The 23,564-nt window shown below is 40.9% G+C and overlaps 1 protein-coding gene across 5 annotated transcripts in view; it reads right to left on the minus strand.

The window, feature by feature from the left end:
* Positions 1-8,928: 8,928 nt before the first annotated feature.
* Positions 8,929-23,564, minus strand: part of EDEM3 (ER degradation enhancing alpha-mannosidase like protein 3) — a 78,033-nt gene continuing 63,397 nt past the window's right edge. For 3 of the 5 annotated variants that reach the window (XM_045074290.1, XM_045074291.1, XM_045074289.1), the window contains exon 20: positions 16,560-18,148. In XM_045074290.1, coding sequence (XP_044930225.1) covers positions 17,739-18,148 — 410 coding nt within the window. In that variant the 3' untranslated portion in view covers positions 16,560-17,738. The other 2 variants (XM_004767953.3, XM_004767952.3) reach the window with 2 other exon arrangements.

A 23,564-nucleotide genomic window follows, 5' to 3' on the forward strand; every position in this document is an offset into this window, starting at 1 on the left:
TCATATACTCTTATCTGGACAAAATTACAAGGCGGAAAAATTCACCACAAAAAAAAGAACAAGAGGCAGTACCGAAGGCTAGGGACCTAATCAATACAGACATTGGTAACATGTCAGATCTAGAGTTCAGAATGACAATTCTCAAGGTTCTAGCTGGGCTCGAAAAAGGCATGGAAGATATTAGAGAAACCCTCTCGGGAGATATAAAAGCCCTTTCTGGAGAAATAAAAGAACTAAAATCTAACCAAGTTGAAATCAAAAAAGCTATTAATGAGATGCAATAAAAAATGGAGGCTCTCACTGCTAGGATAAATGAGGCAGAAGAAAGAATTAGTGATATAGAAGACCAAGTGACGGAGAATAAAGAAGCTGAGCAAAAGAGGGACAAACAGCTACTGGACCATGAGGGGAGAATTCGAGAATAAGTGACACCATAAGACGAAACAACATTAGAATAATTGGGATTCCAGAAGAAGAAGAAAGAGAGAAAGGAGAAGAAGGTATACTGAAGAGAATTATTGGGGAGAATTTCCCCAATATGGCAAAGGGAACAAGCATCAAAATTCAAGAGGTTCAGAGAACGCCCCTCAAAATCAATAAGAATAGGCCCATACCCCGTCACCTAATAGTAAAATTTACAAACCTTAATGACAAAGAGAAAATCCTGAAAGGAGCCCAGGAAAAGAAGTCTGTAACATACAATGGTAAAAATATTAGATTGGCAGCAGACTTATCCACAGAGAGCTGGCAGGCCAGAAAGAGCTGCCATGATATATTCAGAGCACTAAATGAGAAAAACATGCAGCCAAGAATACTATATCCAGCTAGGCTATCATTGAAAATAGAAGGAGAGATTAAAAGCTTCCAGGACAAACAAAAACTGAAAGAATTTGCAAACACCAAACCAGCTCTACAAGAAATATTGAAAGGAGTCCTCTAAGCAAAGAGAGAGCCTACAAGTGGTATATCAGAAAGGAACAGAAGCAATATACAGTAGCAGTCACCTTACAGGCAATACAATGGCACTAAATTCATATCTCTCAATAGTTACCCTGAATGTTAATGGGATAAATGCCCCAATCAAAAGACACAGGGTATCAGAATGGATAAAAAAACAAAACCCATCTATATGTTGCCTCCAAGAAACTCATTTTAAGCCCGAAGACACCTCCAGATTTAAAGTGAGGGGGTGGAAAAGAATTTACCATGCTAATGGACATCAGAAGAAAGCAGGAGTGGCAATCCTTATATCAGATCAATTAGATTTTAAGCCAAAGACTATAATAAGAGATGAGGAAGGACACTATATCATACTCAAAGGGTCTGTCCAACAAGAAGATCTAACACTTTTAAATGTCTATGCCCCCAACGTGGGAGCAACCAACTACATAAACCAATTAATAACAAAATCAAAGAAACACATAGACAACAATACAATAATACTAGGGGAGTTTAACACTCCCCTCACTGAAATGGACAGATCATCCAAGCAAAAGATTAACAAGGAAATAAAGGCCTTAAATGACACACTGGACCAGATGGACATCACAGATATATTCAGAAAGTTTCATCCCAAAGCAACAGAATACACATTCTTCTCTCATGGAACATTCTCCAGAATAGATCACATCCTTGGTCCTAAATCAGGACTCAACTGGTATCAAAGATTGGGTCATTCTCTGCATATTTTCAGACCACAATGCTCTGAAGCTAGAACTCAACCACAAGAGGAAGTTTGGAAAGAACCCAAATACATGGAGACTAAACAGCATTCTTCTAAAGAATGAATGGGTCAACCAGGAAATTAAAGAAGAATTGAAAAAAATCATGGAAACAAATGATAATGAAAACACAACGGTTCTGTGGGACACAACAAAGGCAGTCCTGAGAGGAAAATATATAGGGGTACAAGCCTTTCTCAAGAAACAAGAAAGGTCTCAGGTACACAACCTAACCCTACACCTAAAGGAGCTGGAGAAAGAACAAGAAAGAAACCCTAAACCCAGCAGGAGAAGAGAAATCATAAAGATCAGAGCAGAAATCAATGAAAAAGAAACCAAAAAAACAATAGAACAAATCAATGAAACTAGGAGCTGGTTCTTTGAAAGAATTAATAAAATTGATAAACCCCTGGCCAGACTTAACAAGAAGAAAAGAGAAAGGACCCAAATAAATAAAATCATGAATGAAAGAGGAGAGATCACAACTAACACCAAAGAAATACAAACAATTATAAGAACATACTATGAACAACTCTACGCCAACAAATTGGACAATCTGGAAGAAATGGATGCATTCCTAGAAACATATAAACTACCACAACTGAACCAGGAAGAAATAGAAAGCCTGAACAGACCCATAACCAGTAAGGAGATTGAAACAGTCATTAAAAATCTCCAAACAAACAAAAGCCCAGGGCCAGACGGCTTCCTGGGGGAATTCTACCAAACATTTAAAGAAGAACTAATTCCTATTCTCCTGAAACTGTTCCAAAAAATAGAAATGGAAGGAAAACTTCCAAACTCATTTTATGAGGCCAGCATCACCTTGATCCCAAAACCAGACAAGGATCCCATCAAAAAAGAGAGCTATAGACCAATATCTTTGATGAACACAAATGCGAAAATACTCACAAAAATACTAGCCAATAGGATTCAACAGTACATTAAAAGGATTATTTACCACAACCAAGTGGGATTTATTCCAGGGCTGCAAGGTTGGTTCAACATCTGCAAATCAATCAATGTGATACAAAACACCAATAAAAGAAAGAACAAGAACCATATGATACTCTCAATAGATGCTGAAAAAGCATTTGACAAAGTACAGCATCCCTTCCTGATCAAAACTCTTCAAAGTGTAGGGATAGAGGGCACATAGCTCAATATTATCAAAGCGATCTATGAAAAACCCACCGCAAATATCATTCTCAATGGAGAAAAACTGAAAGCTTTTCCGCTAAGGACAGGAACACAGCAGGGATGTCCATTATCACCACTGCTATTCAACAAGTCCTAGCCTCAGCAATCAGACAACAAAAGGAAATTAAAGGCATCCAAATCGGCAAAGAAGTCAAACTATCACTCTCCACAGATGATATGATACTATATGTGGAAAACCCAAAAGACCCCACTCCAAAACTGCTAGAACTTGTACAGGAAAGTGTCAGGATATAAAATCAATGCACAGAAATCAGTTGCATTTCTCTACACCAACAACCAGACAGAAGAGAAATTAAGGAGTCAATCCCATTTACAATTGCACCCAAAACCAAAAGATACCTAGGAATTAACCTAACCAAAGAGGCACAGAATCTATACTCAGAAAACTATAAAGTACTCATGAAAGAAATTGAGGAAGACACAAAGAAATGGAAAAATGTTCCATGCTCCTGGATTGGAAGAATAATATTGTGAAAATGTCTATGTTACCTAAAGCAATCTACACATTTAATGCAATTCCTATCAAAGTACCATCCATCTTTTTCAAATAAATGGAACAAATAATCCTAAAATTTATATGGAACCAGAAAAGACCTCGAATAGCCAAAGGAATATTGAAAAAGAAAGCCAAAGTTGGTGGCATCACAATTCCGGACTTCAAGCTCTATTACAAAGCTGTCATCATCAAGACAGCATGGTACTGGCACAAAAACAGACACATAGATCAATGGAACAGAATAGAAAGCCCAGAAATAGACCCTCAACTCTATGGTCAACTAATCTTTGACAAAGCAGGAAAGAATGTTCAATGGAAAAAAGACAGCCTCTTCAATAAATGGTGTTGGGAAAATTGGACAGCCACATGCAGAAAAATGAAATTGGACCATTTCCTTACACCACACACAAAAATAGACTCAAAATGGATGATGGACCTCAATGTGAGAAAGGACTCCATCAAAATCCTTGAGGAGAACACAGGCAGCAACCTCTTCGACCTCAACCGCAGCAACATCTTCCTAGGAACATTGCTAAAGGCAAGGGAAGCAAGGGCAAAAAATGAACTATTGGGATTTTATCAAGATCAAAAGCTTTTGCACAGCAAAGGAAACAGTTAACAAAACCAAAAGACAACTGACAGAATGAGAGAAGATATTTGCAAACGACATATCAGATAAAGGACTAGTGTCCAAAATCTATAAAGAACTTAGCAAACTCAACACCCAAAGAACAAATAATCCAGTCAAGAAAGGGGCAGAGGACATGAACAGACATTTCTGCAAAGAAGACATCCGGATGGCCAACAGACACATGAAAAAGTGCTCCATATCACTCGGCATCCAGGAAATACAAATCAAAACCACAATGAGATATCACCTCACACCAGTCAGAATGGCTAAAATCAACAAGTCAGGAAATGACAGATGCTGGCGAGGATGCGGAGAAAGGGGAACCCTCCTACACTGTTGGTGGGAATGCAAGCTGGTGCAGCCACTCTGGAAAACAGCATGGAGGTTCCTCAAAATGTTGAAAAATAGAACTACCCTATGACCCAGCAATAGCACTACTGGGTATTTACCCTAAAGATACAAATGTAGTGATCTGAAGGGGCAGTGCACCCGAATGTTTGTAGCAGCAATGTCCACGATAGCCAAACTATGGAAAGAACCTAGATGTCCATCAACAGATGAATGGATCAAGAAGATGTAGTATATATACATAATGGAATACTATGCAGCCATCAAAAGAAATGAAATCTTGCCATTTGCGACAATGTGGATGGAACTGGAGGGTATCATGCTTAGCGAAATAAGTCAAGCGGAGAAAGACAACTGTCATATTATCTCCCTGATATGAGGAAGTAGTGATGCAACATGGGGGCTTAAGGGGGTAGGAGAAGAATCAATGAAACAAGATGGGATCATGAGGGAGACAAACCATAAGTGACTCTTAATCTCACAAAACAAACTGAGGATTGCTGGGGAGAGGGGGGTTGGGAGAAGGGGGTGGGGTTATGGACATTGGGGAGGGTATGTGCTTTGGTGAGTGCTGTGAAGTGTGTAAACCAGGCGATTCACAGACCTATACCCCTGGGGATAAAAATATATTATATATTTATAAAAAATTAAAAAAAAAAGAGGGCGCCTGGGTGGCTCAGTGGGTTAAGCCGCTGCCTTCGGCTCAGGTCATGATCTCGGGGTCCTGGGATTGAGTCCCGCATAGGGCTCTCTGCTCAGCAGGGAACCTGCTTCCTCCTCTCTCTCTCTCTGCCTCTCTGCCTACTTGTGATTTCTCTCTGTCAAATAAATAAATAAAATCTTTAAAAAAAAAAAAAAAAAAGAAAGTTAGAGTAATAACCGAATGATGTAGCTGCATGAGTATTATTTGAGGATCATTTTAAAGGAGGTGATCATTTCTTACTTTCAGACAAGAACAGCTATGGTAATAAAAAAAAAAAAATGGGGCACCTGAGTGGCTCAGTGGGTTAAAGCCTCTGTCTTAGGCTCAGGTCATGATCTCAGGGTCCTGGGATCGAGCCCTGATCTCTCTGCTCAGCGGGGAGCCTGCTTCCTCCTCTCTCTCTGCCTGCCTCTCTGCCTACTTGTGATCTCTGTCTGTCAAATAAATAAATAAAATCTTTAAAAAAAAATTGAGTCTGTAAAGCATAATACAGTATTTTCCAAAGTAAAAGTCATATATCCCTGGTCTGAATGTGATTTTAAGTGGTACACAAATATGTTTTTTAATAATCGTGCATTTAAAGATCATCCTATGCTTTAAGAACTTTTTTTTTTTTTTTTTTTTTTTTAAATTATTATTATTTTAAGAACTTTTTTTTTTTTAATATAAAAGATGCTCATATAGGACTATCTGGCTGGCTCAGTCAGGAAAGGAAAGTGTGTGATTTTTTCTTTTTTTAAGGATTGTGTTTATTGAGAGAGAGAGCGCACACAAGCTTGGGGAGTTGAGGCTGTGGAGGTGTGGGCGGAGGGGGAGGGACAAGCAGACTCCCCCCTGAACAGGGAGCCCAATGTGGGGCTTGATCCCTCTCTCTCTCTCCCCCTGCCACTGCCCTCACTTGTGCACTCTCTCTCTCTCAAATAAATAAGTAAATTTCTTTAAAAATCTTTCTGAAATAAACTTAAGCTTAAAAAAAGCAATAGATGAATGGACTAACGCAGAAACACTAACACCTCATCACAGAATTAGGGAGACTGACCCGCCCAGGAACTGGCAGAGCAGGAAAACCCAGGCTTCCCCTTTCACTCAGAGGCTGAGTCCTTCGACTGCACAGAAGTAAAGCAAGAAGCATGTTTTCCACAGGCAGGTTGGCTTCCAACTCAGCAACCCAGAAGGATGGAGAAGCAAAGCAGGGTTAGAGAGGACATTCCCCATAGAAGCATGAGGGGTAGAAAACAAGTATGTCCCTCAGCAACACACACACACACACACATACAGGACATAGACCTCCCAGTGTCTCTGGAGCCAAATATTGTCACCATGTCTGTGTTGAATATAGTGGCTGCCACCACTCTCATGGGAACAGATTCCAGGAGATCCTGTCCCAAATTCAAAGTTCCAGCTCACAGAATTGAAGCCATGACCTCACCCCACGGCTGCGGGAGAGGCTGCCAAAGCAAGACCGAATCCGATAGCCTCTATTTCTATAGCGTCAGTCCTGCGGGGGGGGCCCACCAAACAGAGAAAGCGGAGGAGAGCTTGCTGGGTAGATGAAACCACACTCTATGAGGAGGAAACCAAGTCCTAGAGAAGTTAGGTAACTTGCCAAGGTCACAGGGCAAGCGAGTGGTTTTGCATTACAAGATCAGACAGACATTTTCCAAGCAAGTTCTGGGAATGAGGGACTCTGGGAAGAAATTTTGGTTCTTCTATGTGAGAGAGAAAATTTCTGCAGGGAAAAAGAAAAAGAAACAACAATAAAAAAGATGCAACTCTCAAGAACCGAAGAAAAAATTATGTCCCAGCCTGAATTTATAAGGCTCTGAGCGGCCCAAGGCTACATGAAGGAGACACTTTCCCCTGCTTTTCCAGGGAGATCTGTTGTGCAATGGGCTTTTTTCATACTGATGTGAGAACTCCCAGGAAATTGGCTTTGTGCTTTTTTCCCTTGTAAGGTCAATACTTCATTGAAATAATTGCCTTTCTTTCTTTCTTTCTTTTTTTAAAGATTTTATTTATTTATTTGACAGACAAGCAGGCAGAAAGGCAGGCAGAGAGGAGGAAGCAGGCTCCCCGCTGAGCAGAGACCCTGGAGCAGGGCTTGATCCCAGGACCCTGAGATCATGACCTGAGCCAAAGGCAGAGGCTTAACCCACTGAGCCACCCAGGCGCCCTGAAATAATTGCCTTTCTTTTTCCTTTACAACTTTTCTCTTTCTTCTTTTCTTCCTCCCGCCGTCTGTCCCGCCGTCCGTCCCCAGCCCCATCCCCCTCCCCATCCCTCCTATCCCTCCCACCTCCACTCCCATACAATTCTTTGACAATTTAGGGCTCTTTCTTTAGTTTTGGAGTCTGTGCAAAGACATGGGGGTTCCATAGCCCAGACCCGCTGGCAGTGGGCTGCCCCCCTCCCCAGAGCCCACATTCTGTGTGACAGAAGTCCTCCCCGGTAATGGCCGCCTGGGCTGCTGCCGGGCTCATCTGCAACACCCCCGCCCCCCCCCCCCAACCGGTGTTGTTCAGAGGCTGCTTTAGGGACTGTGTCAGACAGCCGGTGAGCACCCCCTCTTGGCAGGTCTGCCCCTGGGAGTTCTTGGGGTAGTGACAAAAAACCCGATGTCCTCAGGACATGCCCCACTCCCCTGTGTGTAGTTTGTTTCATTCCGAGATTTAATTTATTATTCTGGTCTCCTGTTGCACAAGACCTGTATAAATAATCCAGGCCACTCCTTTGTTTCTCCCCGAAATATGGCCTTTGAAAGCTCCTATTGTTCCAAGGGGACTTTTCTGCTGTCTTGAGAGAAAGAGATGATTAGGTCTGTTTCTTCTGGTTGGAAAAGCGGAGGGAGTTCCCCACTTTTCCATCTGGAGACCTATCAGAAGTCCAAGGACATAGCGCTTGGCCAAAGCTCCTGCTAGCGATGACACAGAACTGGCTAATATAGTTAGAATTTATAGTTGAAGTTCAAGGACAGCAGTCCCTGGGGAAGGGAGGGGAGGGGAGGGGAGAGCAGCGGCGGATAGGAGGGACGTAAAAGCACATTTACCTGGCACTTTACACAAGAACTAACAATAGGTTCTATCAATAATCCCACTTTACAGATGAGGAAACAGAGACCCCCAGGTGAAGGTCACATAGAGCAAGGGGAGGAGCCACGGTTCGAATCTCCAGAGTCTGGCTTCAGAGTCTATACTTGTAACTTCCACATTGAGAACCTCTTCCCTCCCCCAGCAACCCTGTTGCCGCAGCTAGAATCCTCCAAGAGAACGCTCTCGCCAGTGCCTCCCCACCACCCTGCTTTGTTTAGCCAGAGTATGTTTCTTGGAGTTAAAAACCCCAACTGCTATTGGTGGGAATAATAATTGGGAATAACAATGATACCTGTGTCATATGGCTTTATAAATTCTAAGTATATGGGAAACATCCAATCAGTGATCATTCTTACTATAAGCTATTAGCGAACATTACCGGGGTTTAGAAAATCCTGGCTGAAGACGCGATGTCTCTGACTTCATTAGGCTAGAATTCTCCCTTATTGCTTTACCAGAACAAATACTAACAGGTTGTTTATCATTGTAGTTCTGTATCTTACTCAGAGTTTCAAATTTAGAAATTTCAGTTCAGTCATTTTGGGTCAAAAGAGAACCGTTTTCGGCCAACCCCAGAAAGAAACCTGGGGAACTGCGAGGTTTGCGACCCACAAGAGGGCCCACCAGGCAAAAGATCTGTATCTTGGTCTCACCATTTGAGCTTTGCCCACACACATTAATTCAGATGAATAACAGAACAAAAGAAAGTACACAGCGTATTCTTTCATTAATGGGTTTATTCATCAGGAAAGGAAGAGAAGAATAAACGCTGACAATGAGAATGGCCCATTTTCAGGGAATTAAAGGACACTTTTGCTTGAAGGTGCTGAACGTTTAAATAACAAATAAATTATCTGAGTCAGTAGCTTTTAAAGCACATTCAGGGACGTCCTGGCGTTTTGCAAAGGCACCTCAGGGGCAGCTCTGAAGTTAGTCATCGTCCCACTGGCTAAATGTTAACTTGCAGAGGAATGGGGGTACCAAGGCCCTGAGGCAGGGGAATGACTTTGAAACAGGTGCATCAGACCCTAAAGAGGTGATCAAGCCTCGTATGTGACCTTGGTCAGGTCACGCCCCGCTCTGGGTTCTGTTTTCTTTTCTGTCCAACAAGGAGAATCAGTGATGGAAAGGAAACAGAATTCTTTTAGCCCTAAAACTCTGAGATCACTGCATGAGTTGTGTTCCCCCCAATGTCTGCTTCCAACAAAAAAATAGTGTAGGATTATCTTCATACCACCGTCTTCAAAGCCTGTGCATCATGTCTTTGACATTTCTTGGTGATTGCGAATCCTAGCTCTTTTTGTTTGTCCCTTTGTTCAAAACCAGTTTTTTTGTTTTTGTTTTTGTTTTTTTCCCCTTTCACTCCAGAAGTGTTTAGTGAGGGCTTTTCAGCAGTCAGGTGCTGATCTAGGTGAGGAGAAGAGGAATAGGCCAACTTTTCTGTCTTCTCCAGGAATTCCCAGTCCAGTGATGCGATGGTAAACCCACTTGTGTGGTTTTTTGGTGTGGTTCAGACATGTCTCCCAGGTCTGGCCCTTCTGACTAGGGATGATAATATGTTTGAGCCAAAGATCAGAGAAACTGGTAATTACCTTGGAAAGAGGGATACACACCACCCCAGCCTTTCGACACGTTTCCAATAAATATCTTCTGGCGCAAAGACCATAAGGCTTGAATCCGAAAGCAGCCCATTCTCCTATTCCCACGTCTTTGGTAAGTGCAAAGTACCTTCAATTTCCAGATCTTTGTAGTGGCTGGCTGGTTGGCCAGCTAGTTGTTTATAAGAATCCCCGATGCAGCCTTGTTTGACAACGTCTGTACAGCAATCTGATTTAGATCAATCTAGTCTCAAATTCCAGCCCCCTCTAACTGGGTCTGTCCTTTCTGGCAAGCCGGTCAACTTTGCTGAAACTTCTTCTTCCTGATCTGGAAAATGAAATTACAGACATCTCACGAGGTTGTCCTATAGGGAAGGACTCCGATACAGAGTGCCCAGTGTCTGTTGAGGCCTGGTGAAGACTCAGAAAGTGGCAGCTCTTTTTATGATAAGCTCTTCAAAGAGGGCCTTAGGCATCACCCTGCCTGTGAAGAGGAGGTGACTAGACCAGATCTCTCAGATCTCTGCTGGAACTTGAAGGAATCACTGTAGGGTTGAGCAGAAGCTTACAGATGTATCCTGGGTGCGAGTCAGGGAACCCCCCAGAACCACAGAAGGAAGGTGCTGGGGTGAAGCTGAGGCAGTAGTCTGGCCAGACATGTTGATGGAGTGGACATCTGAACTGGATTTGAGAAGAGGAACTTGCATGGCCTCATACCAAAGAAGGTGTCCATGGTTGACATTAGATTGTAGGCAAGTGAATGGATGAGGCTTTTTCTCCCCATTGACCTGCTTGATTAAACCAATAATGTTTGGAAAGCTGTATCACCACCATTTGAAAGATTAACCTAGAAAATCTCAACAGTTGGAGGCGGCCTTTCGTCTCCATAGTAAGTCTGGAGCGAGAGCTTGGGGAATGGTACCTTGAGAATGGAGGAGTCTTCTCCCCACACTGGGGAGACAAGGGTCTGCCAGCGCAGGGGTTGCACGCTGGAGGTCTTTCTTGTCTCATCTGTTTCAACCTGAACGGCGTTTAAGATGAAATCTCACCTAGTTTTCTTGGCTTTTTAAAAATATTAGACAACACGACCACACTGAACCACATTCTTGTGTAGTGAGTTTGCTGGCACCAACTTTTTGGGGGGGGGGGTTCCAGATTATTTGCCAATTTTCTCCTTGAAATAATCTTTTCTTCTGGTTTTTGTAACACTGCTCTGTCGTCCTTTCCCTCCTCCTTCGCCACCTGCCCGGTTACATTCCATACAAGCCCTGGCTCCTGTTGTCTAGAACGCCAGCTAGCTCAGGGCCCGGTTTTAGAGCCTCTTCTCTTCTCCCCAGTCCACAGAATCCTCCGGAGCAGTCTTTTGAGTCCCAGCTCTATGCTGTTGGAAAGGAGAAAAGCTCTTCCCTTCCTCCCTTCCGAGTTCTTCGGTGGATCTAGTCACTAAATTGACCTAAGACAGATTAACAAAAGAAAAGCAAATTTAATTTTCTATGTAAGGGAGCCGTAAAAATACAAGATTCAAAGAAGAGACCAAAGCAGGCAGCTTTGTCACCCTTTTCAGACAAGGAAGTAATACATTTGTGAAAAATCAGCAAGACAAAAGGGTTTGGAGTTGGTGTAGCAAATTAGTGAGCAAGTAACAAGGTTTGCTAAATGGCCCTCTCTGTTCCCCGCTCTGGTGATAAGGGTGCCTCCAGCCTCCTGGGACAGGGATGGTCCCTTTCATGTGGCAGGTTTATTTCCTCTTTTCAGGGAACAAAGGAAGGCCAGAGTGTCCTTTTCACACTGGCTGTTTCTTGAGTAACTTTAATTCAAAACAATCCATTTGCCAAAGCGGTGTAATTGGGCCGGCCTCTTCTGGAGTCCTTCCCGGCTTCTGTCCATGACAGCTCCGGGGCACATCAGGAACTTGAATTGTGCAGAAGCTCAAGATGGTAGGGTTCGGATGTGGTATTTCTCTTTCTCCCTTTTATCCTTGACCTGACCCAGGCTGTTTTTATTCTTAAAATCTTACTCATCTTGTAAACTGATGAAAACACAGAAAGTTATAAGTAAACAGATAGAAACTGCCTACAATCCAGAGACAACCACTGTTAATATTTTGGCTAGTTAAGAGAATTCTTTTACTATGCTGGTTTCCATCACTATCCTCTCTCACTGTGAGTTTTTGTTCATCAACACATTATCAGATTACTACTTTATCTCCCACCTTTTCTATGTGTTGCCCACTGCCCCAGACAAGGCCTAGCACACAGGAGGTGCTCAGTAAGTCTTTGCTGAATAAATGAGTCTCTCTTTACATATACAACACAGCTGAGATCGTATATATACAGTCCCAGGTTTTTCTTCATTTAGCATTATATTCCCATCTTGCCACTGACTTAAGCATTTTTCGGTCATCTGGGATGACAAGTATGTTTTGTTTGTTTGTTTTAGAGATTTTATTTATTTGACAGACAGAGATCACAAGTAGGCAGAGAGGCAGGCAGAGAGAGAGAGGAAGCGAAGCAGGCTCCCGGTTGAGTAGGGAACCCGATGCGGGGCTCGAGCCCAGGACCCTGGGATCATGACCTGAGCCAAAGGCAGAGGGAGAACCCACTAAGCCATCCAGGAACCCGACAAGTATGTTCTTTTATGAACTAAGAGAATCCTCAAGGGTCTATCATTACTTCTTCACTGAAGATGAACACTACAGACCTCCAGGCTTATTAGAGTAAATCAAGAGCAAAGCTTTGGGAACTCTAAACTTGACTCGCTGGTAGATGCTGACACTATTCTCAACCCTCACAATTCTTAGCTTCTCTTAGTAGAGAGAACTCTTAAACTTACTTTACCCAGGAAAGAAGGGCAACCTCCCCTTTGAAATCTTCCAAGAGATACTATTAGATCCTTTAAACTCTTGCTGAAATAGTGTGGTTCTGTCCTCGGGGAATACAGGAAGGCTGACACCAGAGTTCGTGTCCGGAGACCCTGAGAATGGATGCTACCATTTCTAAACTTTAACCCCAAATGGGAAGAAAGTGGTCAGGTGGGAAGGTAGTGGCTGAGTGAAAGGTGAGCCGAAACTGTAACGGAGGTGTGAGAAGGGCTGAAGACAGAGAAATGGAGAAGGTGCGCTGAAAGGAACGTGGGCTCAGGAGATAGACCAGAGAGCCCCTCCCATTGCCCGTCACTAAATGTGGGGCTTTGAGATGCTTAGAACTTCCGGTCGCAATTTACTCATCATTAACGAAAGCAATTATCAATAGATAATAGTAATTACGATTAGGCCTTTCAGGGGTCCGAGCTCAGAAACTCTGGAACGGTACACATGAGCAGCACAGTATCCCAGGATCTGAAAGTGGCTGCTAAAAGGAAGCGGCCCCAGGGGCACCTGGCTGGCTCAGTGGGTTAAAACCTCTGCCTTTGGCTCAGGTCATGATCCCAGGGTCCTGGGATCGAGCCCCACATCGGGCTCTCTGCTTGGCGGGGAGCCTGCTTCCCCCTCTCTCTGCCTGCCACTCTGCCTACTTGCAATCTCTGTCAAATAAATAAATAAATCTTTAAAAATAAATAAATAAATAAAAGGAAGTGGCCTCACTGGAATTAACAGGAGAGGCTACGTTGACTTTGGATGACAACAGCCAAAGATTTTATTAAGTAAACTCAAAATATAAACATGTCACCAATATTGACACTATGAATTATTAACTCATCTCTGCTCTGAGGGTCCTTGGCACTATTTGAGTTGTGGAACTCTTCAGTGCTTGTTTCTATACCCTAAACTATCCCCAGATTTGCCCCCCTGGGGTAAAAAGAAAATTAAAGGGAAGACAGACTGGTGAAAAAATTTTTTAAAAAGATACCAAAGTAGGGACGCCTGGGTGGCTCAGTTGGTTAAGCAGCTGCCTTCGGCTCAGGTCATGATCCCAGCATCCTGGGATCGAGTCCCACATCAGGCTCCTTGCTCCGCAGGGAGCCTGCTTCTCCCTCTGACTCTGCCTTCCACTCTGTTTGCCTGTGCTCGCTCTCGCTCTCTCTCTGACAAACAAATAAATAAAATCTTAAAAAAAAAAAAAAAGATACCAAAGTATAGGGGCGCCTGGGTGGCTCAGTGGGTTAAGGCCTCTGCCTTTGGCTCGGGTCATGATCCCAGAGTCCGGGGATCGAGCCCCACATCGGGCTCTCCACTCAGCAGGGAGTCTGCTTCCTCCTCTCTCTCTGCCTGCCTCTCTGCCTACTTGTAATCTCTGCCTGTCAAATAAATAAATAAAAATCTTTAAAAAAAAGAAAAACCTTAAAAAAAAAAAGATACCAAAGTATAAAGATAGGCAAAGTGATGCTGTAAATCCAAATTAAAACTAGACCAGAATATTTACATATTTTATTAAATCTTTACAATCAGTAATTATAATCAAATACACAATTATATACAAGGATTATATACATTTTGCCCAGACTTTTACATCACAGTACATAGTTTCCCTTAGAAATATTGTATACATTTATCACCAAACAACAAAATCCAACAACAGTAGTGTTACAGCACCTGTTAGTACAGACATCTTTTTCATAAATTACATCATAAGAAAATATACGGCTGTAAATTGGGCTTTTAAAAATGTCTTTTATAAAATCTGAACATACAATATTTCATTCACAGAATGTTTTTTTTTCTATGTTCTGACTGAAGCCTTGTGCATAAAACGACCGGTTGAAATATTTAATAAATCAGCTCCCCCCCCACCGCCCGCTTCCAAAATTATAAGCACTATCTGAATTACTTATGCTGAGCTTCCTTTATGATGAATCTGGCATGGGGTTTGGTGAGAGAACAAATGCTGGTTTTATTGTAAAAAGGGCTATGATGGCAATTTAAATTTTAAAGAAATTCTCAAAAGAATAATTAATTAGAAATTAAAACCAGAGAGTGCACAATTTTTCATTTTACTCTCTAATACTGTGAAGAAAAAGGGGAAAGTATAATGTCAAAAAACAATTTGTTCTGAAACAACAGTTATATTATTGTTGGAAGCCTATTAAAGGTTAAAAAGAAAAGAAAAAAAAACAAAACCTACCCAACAAAATATCCCATCCTAAACATATCCAGTAAATTACAATTCTGTCACACCTACTTTATGGGAAAATTATTGCAAATCAGGGTGTATCATTTTAATAGACTTTCATAAGCAGAAAAAGCTACAGCTATTTTTTAGTTAGGTAAACAAGTTAAGTTTTAAAACTTGAAAATACCTGAATTAAATACTTGCTCTAATATCTAATTTTTCACTTTCAGATAAAATCCTTACTTGATTCCAGGTTTGTAAACATTGTATAAATCCTTCTTAGTCCAACAATTTTATGGCTGTGGTGATCACTTCAGCTCTGTTTCTATGCAGTCAACATTTAACTGAGGTAGACCAGATGTTTCTAAAATTCAGGGTCTCATAGAATCCCCTGAATATTCAGGAAGTAAATAAAACATCTATCAAAGGTATTTAAAAAACAAAACATTCAAAAAAAAAAACCACCTAATGCTGTTGGAATTTTTTAATGAACTCAAAAAACAACTTCATGGCAGTACATCAAATAAGAATGTGTTGTTAATGATAACATTGGGAGTTCTGAAGCTGAACATTACACCTTCTCAAATAGGGAAAAATCAAATATGATTCCTTCTGGGTGTTAAGTATAACTTGTTATAAAAGACATATTTTAAAAGGATTCACTTTTATAAAAAAAAGTGAACAATCTGCTTCTAGACGTCAAGGAACGGCAAGAACTCGCCCTAATGGCCAAGGGCAGGGAAAGTAATAAGGAGGCTCTCGTATACCTTGAGATCTTTGCTGGGGGAAAAAACCACGTTGTTTTGTTAACTTAGAAAAGTTGAATTTAGACAACAATGGCTCTGAGCTACAAATACAAAATCAAATCAATGTATATAAGGCTTCTGGAATCAAAGTCTTAGAGGAACATCTGCTCCTTTTCTGCAAGCCCCAGTCCTATAAATCAAGGCAAGTCAAGTAATTAAGCTTCAGCTATTTTGGCAGCTTTGCAATTAATATGAACAAAGCACTATGTCTATCCTTCCGTATACTGTATGTATTATAGTTCTATCTTCTTACACCAAATTTCACATGCAGAAAGACTAAAATATCCATTTTAGTGTCAGGTTTAATTAAGGGCCAATAAAGGTCTTATTCTACTACTCTTCCCCGCCCTCCCCCTAAAACGTGAATTCTCTATTAGTTTTATTATTCATTGACCCAATTATATTTAGCTGGAATTTTTGAAAGCAGCTATTTATCCCCTTAGAAAAGATTATGTTTACTTGGGATCTAAGACATACTGTACACGAATATACATAACTACAATACAGCACTGCTCTCCATACAGTTTAACAGCTCCCCATACAGTTTAAGTTCATCAGTACCTCAAAACTGTGTTTTAAGAAAAAATTAATATGTAATGTCACGGTAAAGAGAAAGAAAATTAAGTCTCACAAATATTCCTTTAGAACTGATTTAGTAAGTTTAAAAATAAATAAATAAAATGAATAAAACCATGATTTCAATTACAGGGCTGTCTACAGGGTATCAAGAACAGATTTTAAAACTTAAATGCGGCCAGCACCAGACTGCCACCAAAAAAAAAGGGAAAATAAATTCTCATTAAGCTATATGGCTATATGTTAGTTGCCACTGTGTATGCTTCTTACACAGGTTACCATAGATTACTTTTCAAGTCCATATCAAAAGGAATATCTGTTAAAAAAAAAAAAAAAAGAAAAGTTAAAAAAAAAACCTCAAAAACTATGATTCAACAGAAAATGTGACAGATTCCTTAGGTGCGTCTTTAGAAACTATAGTTTCAAAGAAGAAAAATAGTAGTTTCCCTAGGATTTTTAGATCACTACCACAGTTTCATTATGGCTCCCTAAAATAGAAAAATGGAACAAAATGTATTCAGCTATTGGCGGTATGGCCCTTGTGGCTCAAACTGCATACTAAACATGGGATGGAGTAAGGCTGATGGCTAGAGGTAATCACCTCTAAGAGAAATGAACCGGCAAAGATTTATAATTTACCCGACAAGGATAGAACTTTAAGTTCCATTTCAGAGTAGTCATGGCTCTCCCTACGGAAGGCCCAATGGCAAGTTCATATTACATTATAGTTTCTCCCTTGTTCCATTTTTCCTAAGTATTAAGTAACCAATTTCCATAATATATTATATGACCTTTTTACCTGGTCCCAATGATTAACTTTATGCAGAGAACTCACTGAGAAAAGTACACTGGGTTCACCTTTGGTTTAAACAAAAAGGACACTGTTAAGAGAGGAAAAAAACCAAGTCATCTTGATCATTTGTTTCACGATGAAGCAAGTGGAAGTGATGAGCAAAGCCCGTTTTCATCATAAACGCATCTGCTTCATGACCACTCAGGTCACTCTGAGTGTTTTTGTGAAGGCAGCAAAACCAGAATGCCCACAATGCTCATATGTATTTTCCCAAAAGAGCCTCTAACCCCCAAAACGAGGAAAGTCAAGCTTCCTTTAACTAGAAAGCTAACAAATTCCTATTCTCCACTCCACCATCAACTGAATTTATTTCTTGTCTATCCAGAGACTGCACAGCAATTTGGCTCCTAGGAATGCCCAGCTATCCTTTCCCGGCCTGAGGGGCTGCAGGGTGGTGTGACGCTGTCCCAGGCGGGAGTCAGGGTGGGGAAGGGACTGTGAGTTTCCATTCTGGATGGGACGGTTTTAAGCAAGGTCAGCTCTAACGCAGCATGCTCCAGGCTCCTATGACCACCATCTCAGTCAGAACGTGGTTACTCATCAGCATCCTCAAAGACTCCCACTAGAGAGCCTGCTTAGTATCAGGGTGTCTGTGAACCACAGTTTGCCTTTTCTTTTTAAATACCTACCACCGGATTCTTTAGTGAGTCATAGTTCATCTTTCTCCATCATTTCAAATGCTTCTATATCTTCATTCCAGTCTGCTAATATGGAGTCTATAGGCTGGACCTTTTTACCCCAGCTAACATTAGGATTGGAATCTTCCTCAGTTTCTGATTGTTCCTGGAGTTGGTTATCTAAATCTGTACATTCACCATCAAGACTTGTAGTCTCATGGTTCTCCATGGGGTTAGAATTCTGTTCAGAAGCAGAAACGCTTGCAGCATTGTCCGTATCTGCTGGAGATGATGATTCTGGTTCTGAGTTTAGAGAACTTTCCTCAGGAGACTCTTGATCAACCAAATCAACCTCCTGAGAACTTGGCGTAATCTGTTCAGCACTCTGATCCTGAGAATCGTTTTCAGAGGATGGCTGTTCTTCACTCTCCATGTCGGGATCTGTATGTGAAAGAAAGAAGCTTCATGCTACTTTCCCACTCAAAATATTTACTATGGCAGTTTTAAGAGCATACTGGTTTTCACAATAAAATGAAGAAATAAAAGAAAAAGAAAAGCACATTAATGCAAAACAGTGAATATTAACATTGAAGGGTAAAAGTACTGCCTTCGAATAATAATGTAACCACATTTTTCTTTTATATGCATTTTGCACAATTCGACAAAACTTTCAAACCGAAAGGATGACTCTAGTCATCATCTAGACTGCCTTCAATGGGGATTAGTTGTGCCAAGAAACACAATAAATAATACTGCTAAAATGCATATAAATTTGCACTAGATGTCTAAAACTTATTGTTAAATATCTAAATTCAGAAAAGCTTGTACATGAGAACACATGAAACAGAATAAATTTTAAACAGCACTTATCAGTATGTTTTAAGATAATACTCTTTTGGAAAGTGAAATTCCACTCAGTAAGCCATGAAAATGCAGATAATTCAACACTATGGATTTGAGGGTACTAATGTGGTTAGATAAAATATTTTCACAAAGACAAGCAAGAACAGATTATTTATTGTATTTCATTATTGTAGGTCTATGAATTAGAAGGTATCATTTAAAAATCCACTGGGAGGCTGAAGAAGAGGTTAAACCTCTTGTATTGAAGATACAGTGAAACTGCTAGAGACCTTCTGTTCAGGGCTCCCACGAGACAGTGCGGGACTCACACTGATGGCCCCTGCCGTGTGCTCCCCGTCTCTGCAGGCAGTGAGCTCGTGGGTCCTGAGGGGCCCCTCTCAGTGCGGCAGGCACTGTGCAAGGTGATAACGTGAGGCAAAAGCCAAACACCAGACCTGCCCTCATGGATCTTTCAGTCCAGGTGGGGAAAACATTTACAAATAATTACACAAAATCAATGGAAAAGCGTAACTATGACATGTTTTATGTTGCTAGGAAAGCTTACAGAGAATAGGAAAGAGTAAGGAGAGCCGAGGGTTTCCTTCAGAAAGTGACACTGAGCTGAGATTTAAAAGGTCAGTAGAGTTAATGAGTCAAGGAAGGGAGGGAACATGGGACATACTCTGAAGCCGGAAAAACTAAAGGAAACAGGCATGCGGGAAGGTACAGACAGGTGCGTTTATGTACACCCTGATGAAGGATTCCCTGACTAGGGAAGTTTAAGTTCGCGGGAGCTGGGGAGTCCCCACACTCTCTCTCTTCTAAGCTGTGGAAAAGGTATACTTTAATCCAACAATCGGGAAAATCACGGTGGGGACCAAAGCAGAGAAAACAGGAGCTGGCCGCTCACTTACAATAGGCTACCCTAAGTTCAAGGGAAAACAAAAAGAAAAACCTTCAGGGTTTTTTCTAGATTGTATTAATCTGGTTTAGAAGTATAGGAAAAGATGTAGTACTGTCTGATCTAGTAATAAAAATTGTGCTTTTGGCAAAAAATTACCCTACGGCTACAGATTATGCAATAGATTCTGGAAATCTAGCTAAAACAACAGGATAAGAAAACAGAAGTCGGTATAAATATAGGAAAAGAATAGATCAAATTGTATTTTTAGAGTGTGTTGTATATTTAAACTCAAAGCAACTCTAAATTTTTAAAAAATAACATTAAGATAATATAAGAACTTGAAAAGAAGGGTAAAAATAAAATAGGCAAATAACCTCTCTATAGTAAAAACAAGTTAGAAATAAAGTTAAGTACCCTTTTCATAATAAAAATTAAAACTATAAAATGATTAGAATTGCTATAAAAGATATGAGACCTACATTACTTAATACCATAAAATGTTAATAAAAACATACAATAAGACCAGATTACATTTACAGATAGTAAAACTTTCTACTTATATATAAAGCATACAACTACACAATTCCAAAATGAACCCCATTTCTACTTTTTTTTTTTTCTTTTGGGACCAGATAGAATTATTTGGAAGTTCTTATGGAAGAATATATATCGAAGAGAAGTCAAGAAATTTTGAAAAGAACTAGTGAGAAGGGAGTTGCCTTATCAGGTATCAAAATACATTCAAAACAGCAAACTTTTATTATTGGCACAGGAGTAAACAAATAGATTAGTTGAAAAAAAGAGCAAGTCTTTCCAGACTTTCTAGACAGAGAAAATATGTACGACTATCTGACAGACAGCAAAGCAGCAGCTATCAGTAAAGTAAAGATGGCCGTTGAAGAAACAGAAAAGGCAAGGAAGGAGTTACTGTTGGGGTCGCATGGTCTCACGGCCTTATTCTACGGGGCGGGTCAGCGTCCTGTAGGGAGCAGCCCAGTCCTCAAGAGCATTAACTACATCATCATTAAATTCCGGAATGGAGTATCAGAAACACACACACAAAAAAATGAAGAAAATCTCAGGATACAATGACAAGAAAATGATTAAGTTTTTTTTTTTAATATTTTATTCATTTATTTATTTGACAGAGAGAGAGAGAGAGAGATCACAAGTAGGCAGAGAGAGAGAAGGGGAAGCAGGCAGAAAGACTGATGTGGGACGCGATCCCAGGACCCTGAGATCATGACCTGAGCCAAAGGCAGCGGCTTAACCCACTGAGCCACCCAGGCGCCCAAGAAAATGATTAAGTTATAATAATAAAAGAACAAGGGAGCCTTGGCAAAGACTTGAAACTGGATGTTCTATGATCATTGATACGTCTGTCCGGCCAACATTTGCTGCAAGCACGGCTTATAGAGATGAGAGCAGGTACAGCAGCAGGATTTAATATGAATGTCAAAGTAGAATGATATTAAAAAGATCCTTGGAGCGCCTCGGTGGCACGGTCCTTTAAGTGTCTGACTCTTGGTTTCGGTTCAGGTCATGATCTCAGGGTCCTGAGATCAAACCCCATGTCCGGCTCTGCACTCAGCAAGGAATCTGCTTAAGACTCTCTCTCCCTAGGGCGCCTGGGTGGCTCAGTGGGTTAAAGCCTCTGCCTTCAGCTCAGGTCATGATCTCAGGGTCCTGGGATCGAGTCCCACATCGGGCTCTCTGCTCAGCAGAGAGCCTGCTTTCCTTCCTCCCTCTGCCTGCCTCTCTGTCTACCTGTGATCTGTCAAATAAATAAATAAAATCTTAAAAAAAATAAAAATAAAAAACTCTCTCTCCCTTTCCCGCTGCCCCTCCCCGTTCTCTCTCTCTCAAGTAAATAAATAAATCTTAAAAAAAAAAAAAAGACACTCTTACATTTCACCTATGAGAATAAGAGAAAATTCCATTAAGAAGCTGGTATTTAGGGTGCCTAGGTGGCTCAGTGGGTTAAGCCGCTGCCTTCGGCTCGGGTCATGATCTCAGGGTCCTGGGATCAAGTCCCGCATCGGGCTCTCTGCTCAGCGGGGAGCCTGCTTCCTCCTCTCTCTCTCTGCCTGCTGCTCTGCCTACTTGTGATCTCTGTCAAGTAAATAAATAAAATCTTAAAAAAAAAAAAAAAAAAGGTAGTATTTAAATGGGTGTGCAGGATGCTAAATGTCCTCAAGAAGAAATGGGCCATGGGTGTGCGGATAGGGATGGATAAGCATCTCAGAAAAAGGAAGATATGTACAAATGCAAAAATGCATGCGCAAACATGTCAGGCTAATAGAGGGGTGCAGGTAAGTATCAATTCGGCTTAACAAGAATGCTTCAGAAGCTCCTTTCCAGGCCAAGAGGTCTTCTGCATACATATTAAATTTTGCAGTTCAACTTTAGGGTAGATTCACCCCAATCAAGTTCAATGGGGGATAATCTTAGGAAAAGTAACACTGCTAGACTTAAATCTTGAGCAGTTCGAACCATGGGACCTTTCTTTTCTTTCCCCCATTTTCTCTGTCCGCCTCTGTATCAGGTAGGTATACATACAGGAACAGGACTGAAAACAGTCTACTGCTCTCAAGGCACCATAGACCTACACTGTAAACTGAAAGCATGATCGTGTCTGGAACCTTCAAAATGCTGATTCATTTCCCCTTTAAAATACTACTGAGAAAAAAAAAATAAAATAAAATAAAATAAAATAAAATACTACTGAGAAAAGGAAATGGATTCTTAATTATAAACTATCAATTTGGATCTAAATGTAACAGCACAGTGGTGAGCACAGGGTTGGAATAATTCTTAAAATTTGGAAAGGTGGGACACATGAGAGACAAGATACTAAAACTTCCATGACAAGCTCAACTATTAGAAGTAGGACTGGTCTGACCTGAGGAAGCAGTATTTCCACTTCATAAATTACTAATGCTTTACTTCTTTAGAAGAATGTGTAATAAGATATCTTCTTGCTAGCAGACAAGACTATTACAGATATATATGTATATATATATATTTTTTAATTTTATTCATTTATTTGACAGAGAGAGAGACCACAAGGAGGCAGAGAGGCAGGCAGAGAGAGAGAGAGGGAGAAGCAGGCTCCCCACCGAGCAGAGAGCCCTTGACGCGGGGCTCGATCCCAGGACTCTGAGACCACGACCCGAGCCAAAGGCAGCGGTTCAACCCACTGAGCCACCCAGGCACCCCTATTACAGATATTTCTGTTATCAATCGCTGGAACTTCTCATCAGAATTAGAAAGCGAGAGTGGGAGTAGGGGCTTGTTCTGGGGCTTTGGGCTTCTATTTTCTGTGTCAACATGTGGGATGAACTGCTCAATTAAAACTGTGCGACTTTATAAAGGAAGTATGAATTTGTGGAATGAGATTTTTAAAGAGCAATCTGGAGGACATGTTAATGCGCAGATTTTAAGGATGCTAATTACTGGAGGTACTTATATAATCCTACCTAGCCCCCTTGATGGTATAATATGGTTCATACATAACTGGGAGACTAAAAAAAAAGGAAGAAAAGGTGCCTTCTTAGTGTTGTTCAATGCTTCTCAAAGTGTAACTGAGTGGAATTACCTGGGATGCTTGTTTACAATTTCAGATTCTAGTCCCCTGCCTTCCAAGAGTCTGATTCAATATTCTGGAGTAAGACTTAGGAATCTACACTTGTAACAACAGCATCAGCATCCGCTGATGCAGAAGAGAAATGCGGGCATGTGGTAATGGCGCAGGACAAATGAATGACAACACTAGAGACATCATCTTCTTAGGATATTTTCCTAAATGAATAAAGTAGTTGATTTAATAAAACTATTACTGAGTTTCTGTTATACCAATAATTTTATTATATTGATTTTGTTAACATAGTTGTGCAACTCTTGAAAGAGCTACATAAAAAGGGGAGGTTTTTTTAAAGACTTTTTATCAAACGATCATTCTGTAACAGAATCACAGCTCACTAACTTTAGAGCCCAGCAAAACTTTAAAAATAAATCATTTCTATAAAGCCCTTTTAACTGCACAGTCCTTAAAAAATACTTTTCAGGAGTGCCTGGGTGGCTCAGTCCGTCAAACAGCTGCCTTTAGCT

The sequence above is a fragment of the Mustela putorius genome, unplaced genomic scaffold, assembly GCF_011764305.1.
Source record: "Mustela putorius furo isolate JIRA1106 unplaced genomic scaffold, ASM1176430v1.1 tig00537335_pilon_pilon_pilon, whole genome shotgun sequence".
Lineage (NCBI taxonomy): Eukaryota > Metazoa > Chordata > Mammalia > Carnivora > Mustelidae > Mustela > Mustela putorius.